The sequence below is a fragment of the Pelophylax lessonae genome (assembly GCF_965119305.1).
Source record: "Pelophylax lessonae genome assembly, chromosome: 12".
Taxonomy (NCBI): domain Eukaryota; kingdom Metazoa; phylum Chordata; class Amphibia; order Anura; family Ranidae; genus Pelophylax; species Pelophylax lessonae.
The window spans coordinates 206063518-206072404 of NC_138779.1; the positions used below are offsets into that span (position 1 = coordinate 206063518).

At 41.1% G+C, this 8887-nt stretch overlaps 1 protein-coding gene across 1 annotated transcript; it reads right to left on the minus strand.

The window, feature by feature from the left end:
- Positions 1 to 6652: 6652 nt before the first annotated feature.
- On the minus strand, positions 6653 to 7612 carry LOC309568998 (free fatty acid receptor 3-like; the record flags this gene model as incomplete). Its single annotated transcript, XM_082274759.1, has 1 exon — positions 6653 to 7612. One exon carries the CDS (start codon positions 7610 to 7612, stop codon positions 6653 to 6655), a length of 960 nt encoding a protein of 319 aa, XP_082130885.1.
- Between the last annotated feature and the right edge of the window lie 1275 nt (positions 7613 to 8887).

Here is an 8887-nt window from a genome sequence, read left to right on the forward strand (position 1 = left end):
GTCAGGCTGTGGAAAAGTTTCACATATGTGGTATCGCCATACTCAGGAGGAGTAGCAGAATGTATTTTGGGGTGTAATTTTTGCTATGTACATGCTATGTGTTAGAAACATCTTATAAATTGACAACTTTGTGTAACAAAAATAGGTTTTCATTTTCTTTCCACATTTTCCAAAATTTTGTGGAAAAAAATGACATGTTCAAAAGACTCATTATGCCTTGTAGAATATACATTGGGGTGTTTGCTTTCCAAAATGGGGTCATTTTGTGGGTATTTCTGCTGTCCTGGTGTTCCAGGGTTTTCAGAAATGTCATAGGTAGTCAGGAAATAAAATGTGTAATTTATGCCTTCAGAATGCCTGATGGTGCTACTTGTATGTTGGGGCTTCTGTGTGTGGCCAGACTGTGGAAAAGTCTCACACATGTGGTATCGCCATACTCAGGAGGAGTAGCAGAATGTATTTTGGGGTGTAATTGCAAGTTTATCTATGCCATGTGTAAGAAATAACTTGCTAATATGACAATTTTGTGGGGCGAAAAAAAATCTTTATTACCCAAACTATTGTGGGCAAAAAATGCAACTTCAAAAAACTCACTATGCCTCTTACTAAATACCTTGGACTGTCATCGATTCAAAAAGGGGTAATTTGGGGGGTATTTGTACTTTCCTGACATTTTATGGCCTCAAGAAATGAAATAGGTGGTCAGTACATCAGGATTGATCAATTTTTGATACGTAGCCTAGCTTGTAGGCTCTATAACTTTCACACAAACCTATTATCATGAACTTTTCAGCATTTTTTTTTTACCAAAGATTATGTAGCAGAATACAATATTACCTAAATGTTTGACAAAATTTGATTATATTGCATTTCTTTTGAAACAGAAATTAGAAAATATTGTTTTTTATTTTCAAAATTTTTGCTACTTTTTGCTTATATCGCAAAAAATAAAAAACCCAGTGGTGAATAAATATTACCAAATGAAAGCTCCATTTGTATGAACAAAATTTAATTTGGGTACAGTGTAGCATGACTGAGTAATTGTCATTCAAAGTGCGAGAGCACTGAAAATTGGTCTGGGAAGGAAGGGGGTGAAAGTGCCCAGTATTGAGGTGATTAAAAAAAAAAAAACATGCCTCTACTTACCTTTTCTGCGCAATGGTTTTGCACAGAGCAGCCCCGATCCTCTTCTTCTAGGACCCCCTGTTGGCGCTCCAGGCTCCTTCTCTTTATTAGGTGCCCCCACAGAAAGCCGTTTTCCAGGGGGGGCACTCGTGCGGGCTCGCTCCCGAGTCTCACTTGCTGCGTCCATTAACATAGACATCAGGGCTCAGCCCCACCCCCGACTCTCATGTCACAGCTTTTGATTGACAGAAGCAGGAGCCAATGGCTCCCGCTGTTATCAATCTGTCCAATGAGGAGAGCAACAGCGTCTAAAGCCGCTGCTCTCTGTGCACATCGCTGGATCGGATAGGGCTCAAGTAAGAAAAAGGTGTAGGGGGGGGGGAGCTGCAGCACAGCAGGTTTTTCACTGTAATGCATAAAATGCAATAAAGTTGAACTATGGGCAAAAACATTTTTTTTCATATTAGATAGAAAAAGGGAAGGTAAGATTTTTTTTTCACCATCTGTGTCCCATTGCGGAAATTTCCCTTCATTTCCTGTCCCATAGCCAAACAGGAAGTGAGAGGAAATCTCTGCAAATTAAAGGAATTTCCTGGGGACCTCCAGGTCACCAGAACTAGTGTACCCATTGGAAGATTTCCCCTCTATTACTTTTTTGGGGGCAACCCAGAATTTTGGATTTTCTTTTAATTTCACTTTCAATGATAATGGTAAACAGGATAAATAGGGAGGGTGAATCTCCTTAATAGGGGCACAGACAGCAATAAAAATTGACAGGGGTTCTAATCCCTCTTCACTCTATCCAAAACTAAAAAAAAATGTTGCCTTTAGTTATACTTTAAGGTGAAAAACCTTTAGATCCCGTTCAGACTGCGGCGACACGACTTGGTGGGGCGACCTGTGAAGTCGCGGTGCACAGCGTGTACCGCGACCTCGGCGCGACTTGCACGGACTTCAAATAATTGAAGTCAATGCAAGTCGCCTCCAGGTCGCCCCAAAGTAGTACAGGACCCTTTTTCTAAGTCGGAGCGACTTGTGTCGCTCCTATTAGAACGGGTCCTGTACTATTCAATGGCGAGCGACCCACCGCGACATGTCAGGCGACAAAGTCGCCTAACAAGTCGCTCTAGTGTGAATGGGGTCTAAGATTTTACAACCACTTTAATTAAATTAAATAGTTATAAAAGTAACACTGATACTTTGTATCTCCCTGTCCTGACTTCTGAACTTTGTTTATAAACACTGTGTCACATGGTTCTTTTTTTGACAGCAGCAGTTTCTACAGCAGCTGTATTTACACAGCAACTTCCGCTTGTCATTATGACAGCCAGGCAATAAAGGAAAGTGTGAGGAGGTAGAAGAACGAGGCATATTATAAATGGCTTTTGATTATTTTTAAAGCTTGTGTAGCATGACTGATGTCCACAACTAAGATTAGCCATAAACAAGTCAAAACTTTTAAATATAAGACCAGTAAAAACCTTTTTTTTTTGATTTGCATAGAGTGAGGAAGGATTAGAACTGCTGTCAGAATTTTTACTGCTATCTGGGGCTGGCTTGGAGGGATGTCCTCTCACTTACTGTTACAATGACAATTGCCAGATAGGCAAAATAAGGAAAATCTGCAGCAGGGACACAGATAGAAACAAAAAGCTGACAAGGATTCTAACCTTCACATACTTTACTTAAAAAAAAACAAAAAACAAACATAATTTTTGGCTGTTCTCCAGTTCCAATACATTGGTTCATGACAGCAGCCCCCCATCAATTAAGGCGCTTTTCCACTGCATGAAACCGAATGGTTCGGCTCGCTTTTGCACTTTTCCATGGTACAATGTTGGAACGGTTCGGTATGGTACAGTACCACCTCGGTTGTGGTTCCAAGAGGGCCATACCGATACCATATCCCACAATCCTTTGCATGCAGCCTTGACTGTTTGTCACTACTAGCCACTGATTGGTCAGAGAATCATTGTCATCCCACCCACTTACTACTTTAGTGGAAAAGCAAACCGTACCAAACCGTACCGAAGTTGAAAGTTGAAAACCAAACTGAGCCAAGCAGGGCCAAGCAGGGCCGAGTGGAGCCGAGCCGGTACTTGCAGACGAAAAGTGCCATTAGAAGCCCCATTGGGATACCACCAGTTCATTTTAGTCGAATACATCAATCAGTACCCAAGTACATCTACCTAAGGTTCCATCACCATCGACCTCTTTAACAGAGTCCTGGATAGCATGGAAAACCATCAAGGGTCCCCAAACTCCCTTACTCTTTCCAAATCTAAATCTAAAATAAACATTTTGGCTAGAGATACATTTCTTTGTAGCACTGTGAGCCCATTTACCCAAAAAGTTGAAGATAAGGTTATTATGTTCAGTTTTGCCTGCTTTGAAATATCTTTTGTAAAAACAGATGAAAAGGTCGTCTTTAACACACTGTATTTCTGCTGTAAAGAGTTTCAGGCCTGATAAAATCCCTAAACGTCCCTTTCCTGTACAAGCAAAGGAAGATGAGAAGATCCAAAAATGGTTGGAAATGTTGGGCTGAGAATTGTCTTTGTCAGGGCTTTTTTTCTCAGAGAATAGGTGCCGGAACTCCCCCTTTTCAAGTCACCCTTTGTCTCCGCCCCCTACCCACCTCCGAGCACCGTTTCTTGGTTCCACCCATTACCCAACTCCGAAGACCACCCCTTTTAGATAATACAGTAACATTTGTGGTACTAACTAATTTGTATTGAGCTTGTTAATGATAACAAGAAAAGCAGTAGAATAGATCCCCTGCAGCCAGCAACAATGGACCACTCACAACAAAACACCCCCCTCCCTAGCAGCAACAACAGATCTCCTCGCAGCCAGCATCAGCAGACCCTCTGGAGAATAGATCCCCCCCTAGCAACAATGGACCACCTACAAGAAAATACCACCCCCTTCCTCAGCAACAATAGATCCCCGGAAGCAACAATAGACCTCTTCCTCAACAGTAGATCTCTCCCAGAAATTACTGACCCCCCAGCAACATAAAACCCACCCTTAGAAACAACAGATCTCCCCAGCAACAGACCCCCCTGCAATAATAGATTCCCTCCAGTGACAATAGATCCCCAGCAACCAGTATCCAGCACCCCTTGCCATTACATACATTCAGTCCTGGAGGTGCCGGAACTGTGTTCCCCTGCAGTCCCACTGAAAAAAAGCCCTGGTCTTTGTGGCATGACACCCTCTCATGCTTGATAGGACACGTTATTGTCCATTTTTTTTCAAAATAGACTTTGAATATGTGATAGAAAATCGAAAAGCCTTCTTGTGTCTGGTATGCCTAAAGTATCTCAGAAATATTTGTAGAAGTAGTGTGAAGGTGCCTGGCTCTTTTAGGTTTTTTTAAAAGGGTACTAAAACCTGCTGCCCTTTTAATTGTAAAAATACAATATCTGGATATTAAAATTGGTAAAAAAAAAGGCGCTGGTGACCCTGGATGTTAAATGAATTAATCAATTGAAATAAATATATTGAGATATATAAGACCTAGCTCTTTTATCTGGTGTGATAATTTTTTGTATAAATCAATACAGTGATGGTGGATTTCATATACAAAATCACATACAATAATAAAAGTGCTGGTGGCACATAAGTGTGCTGTGCTAAATAAAATGATAAATATATACATTATATAAATGTCCAATATTTATAGACAAAATCACTAATATTTTTTATAGTGCTGGTGACACACACATGTGCTGTGCAAAAAATAAGGTGCTGGATAGTGCAATAAATACCATAAATTACTTGGTATTACCGTAATTAAACCATAAGTATAAAACATAAATACTTAATTAAATTATTTAGTAAACATATTGTGTTATAATATGAATGAGTACTTGTAAAGTGCTTCAATAGTGGATAGACCTACCTGCATCTGATGACGTCAGCACGGCCTGACGAAACGTGCGTCGGGAGCGTGAGTGCTTGTAAAGTGCTTCAGTAGTGGACTGTGATCCAAGCAGTTCATGCACAAGAATGTTGCTTGGATATCAGGTGCTCCAGTGAATAAGTATGCCACTCTTTACTTCTTGTAAAATAAGGATGGATATTGCGCTCAACAATAATATTCACAAAAAGTGCTTATGTGCATAAATATAAAAGCTGGTATAAAAGTCCAAAAAATGCTTAAAAACCATTAGTAGCTAAAACCACAACAATGGATAAAAGCATAGAGCCAGCTTATACACTTGAATATACATAAATAAATAAAGTCCTTAATGTGCTTAAAATCAAAGTGATTAATGGTTAATCGCAGCAATGTAAAAAGGGTGGACTTGATAGAAGTGATGGGAAACCTTCACCTCCACACCTTCACCCAGTGCTCTATTTAGATACTCCTTACCAGAAGGATATGACCCCTTAATTATAGGGGTTCATAATCAGCATTGTTATCCACAATAACTCCAGGCCATCCTTGTCACTGTCTTCTCACCAACAAAGGGATATGACCAGGTAATTAGGGAACTCCGATTATGAGGACATCCAAATGCAAATAGAAAGAAGACTCCAATAGTGCAGTATGCCAGTATAACAACAATTTAATGTTAAAATTGCACTTACTCCATAACACTTGAAAAGTCCGCCTTCTATAGCAAACACAATAACGATGGGTTTGGTAGATGGAACACCGCTCCATGCCTGCGTTCCGCCAACCCGGGAAGTCTACGGTCTCACGCTCCCGACGCACGTTTCGTCAGGCCATGCTGACGTCATCAGATGCAGGTAGGTCTATCCACTATTGAAGCACTTTACAAGTACTCATTTATATTATAACACAATATGTTTACTAAATAATTTAATTAAGTATTTATGTTTTATACTTATGGTTTAATTAAGGTAATACCAAGTAATTTAAGGTATTTATTGCACTATCCAGCACCTTATTTTTTGCACAGCACATGTGTGTGTCACCAGCACTATAAAAAATATTAGTGATTTTGTCTATAAATATTGGACATTTATATAATTTATATATTTATCATTTTATTTAGCACAGCACACTTATGTGCCACCAGCACTTTTATTATTTTATGTGATTTTGTATATGAAATCCACCATCACTGTATTGATTTATACAAAAATGTATCACACCAGATAAAAGAGCTAGGTCTTATATATCTCAATATATTTATTTCAATTGATTAATTCATTTAAAATCCAGGGTGACCAGCACCTTTTTTACCAATTTTAATATTCAGAAATATTTGTGACTGGAGGTAGGAATAACATTCCAACTTAATAGCCCTAGTCTTTTAGGTAAAAACAAATCCAACCATTTCTATTAGGTTAAAAAAAAAAAAAAAAAAACGACAGACCCCTCTAAATACAATATTCAGAAAAAAAATTTACATTTAAAAATTTACAAAAAAATTACATTTTTCTATGCAGTTGATCACATTCAAAACCACGGACAACATTTTTGGGACTGCCCCTCAACATCAAAGGCATCAATTTGCGAAACCTATTTTTTTTGTGGCTCTGCATGGTCCTAGGACGAAATGATGATATCTTTAGTCTCTCTCTCGCAAGGCATAATGCAAATTTTAACACAACATTTTCCACAATGCAACTTTTTCAAAACGTCCACCAGCCCCTCCAAAAAAACGTTCTTAAAGGAAGCAGATGAGAAGTAGAATATGAGGGGATCCAACGACGCATTGAAGGTACTCAAGAGCAGAGCGTAGACTCTCCATTGAGGACTACTGGCCTGGAAAAACCCCACAACATGCGATACATTATAGGGCATGAAACAAAGAATGAAATTAATGAGAGTGATCGCCACTAAACAGATGGCTCTCATTTTTCTCTTTTTCTCCAGCCGAGCCTGGGACAGAACGATCTTGATGAATTTGGAATAGCAGAAGAGAGTGATCAGAAATGGGACGAAATAGAAAAGAAAACTAATTTCAAGTCTCACCGGGAGTAGAACTTTCAGCTGGGCTGGTGAAAATGTCGAGTAGCACGCCGTATTGTTTTGTTCCGTCATATTGCTGGGAATAGTGTGCTCCACAATATACACAATACTACAGTGAACAGATCCAATGATCCAGATGAAGAGGCTAGCCAGCACAGTGTAGATTGGTTTCTGGACAAACTTGTATTTTAAAGGATAGGCAACAGCAAGATACCTTTCCACGCTGATGGCCATGAGGAAGAGAGAGGTGATGTAAATGCTGCTGAAGTACATATATGCCGACAAAGGACATAAAACATACGGCATGTTCCACTGCATTCCAGATGATGCTTCTAACATACGAAAGGGAAGAAATGTCAAAAGTAGCAAATCGGAAATGGTCAGGTTGACCAGCAGGATGTCCACTGGTAGGACACCTTGCCTAAATTTTTTAATGAGCGTACACAGGGCTGCTATGTTCATGGGAAGACCCGTTACAAATGTGAAGATGTAGACAAACAAAAAGAGGGCATCTGATCCTGGAAAATAGGACATGATGGTTCGCTCAGCATTTAAAACCGATGACGCTGAATTTTGCCAAGTCCCTTGTTGGTTTTGAGCTTGAGGCTTCTTAAGTATGCTGAAAAATACATTAAAAACAATCAGTTCCCAGATAAGATCTACAGTTGAATTTTTTTTTTTTTTGTTCTAAACTTTTCTGCTCCTAAAACTAGTACCTAAAATCAGTGGCGTAGCGTGGGTTGTCAGCACCCGGGGCAAAGCAAGTAATTTGCGCCCCCTAACCCGTGGGATTTTAGCACTCGAGTCTCTTCCACTAGATTAGTTAAAGAAACCCTTACCCCCTAAGCACATGTATTGTTTGTTATGAAAATACTGATCTAATTAAAGTAAAATGCATCTAAATACAAGTTTGAATGACCAACGTGCCCCCTTTCAATGCAGATAGACCAGCGTTCCCCCTTTCAATGCAGAGAGACCAGCGTGCCCCCTTTCAATGCACAATGACCAGCGTGCCCCCTTTCAATGCACAATGACCAGCGTGCCCTCTTTAAATGCAGAATGACCAGCGTGCCCCCATTCAATGCAGAGAGACCAGCGTGCCCCCTTTCAATGCAGAATGACCAGCGTGCCCCCTTTCAATGCACAATGACCAGCGTGCCCTCTTTAAATGCAGAATGACCAGCGTGCCCCCATTCAATGCAGAGAGACCAGCGTGCCCCCTTTCAATGCAGAATGACCAGCGTGCCCCCTTTCAATGCAAGAATGACCAGCATGCCCCCTTTCAATGCAGAGAGAGCAGCGTACCCCCTTTCAATACAGAATGACCAGCGTGTCCCCTTTCAATGCAGAATGACCAGCATGCCCCCTTTCAAAGCAGAGTGACCAGCATACCCCCTTTCAATGCAGAATGACCAGCGTGCCCCCTTTCAATGCAGAGAGACCAGCGTGCCCCCTTTCAATGCAGAGTGACCAGCGTGCCCCCTTTCAATGCAGAGAGACCAGCGTGCCCCCCTTTCAATGCAGAGAGACCATCGTGCCCCCTTTCAATGCAGAGAGACCAGCGTGCCCCTTTCAATGCAGAGAGACTTACCTGCAGTGGCGGCTTCTCCTCAGTTCCCTGCGTCTCCTCGAGTCCTCCCGCCTCCTCCTCTGCCAATGGCATGCGTTTGCCTTTCGACCAATCAGGAAGCAGGCCTTGGACCCGCTTCCCGATTGGCCAAGAGGAGGATCCATGTGACAATAGGGAATTTTCATTCGCTATTGTCACACAATGGGTGGCCTTGGGGCGCACCACTCTGCGCCCCGGAC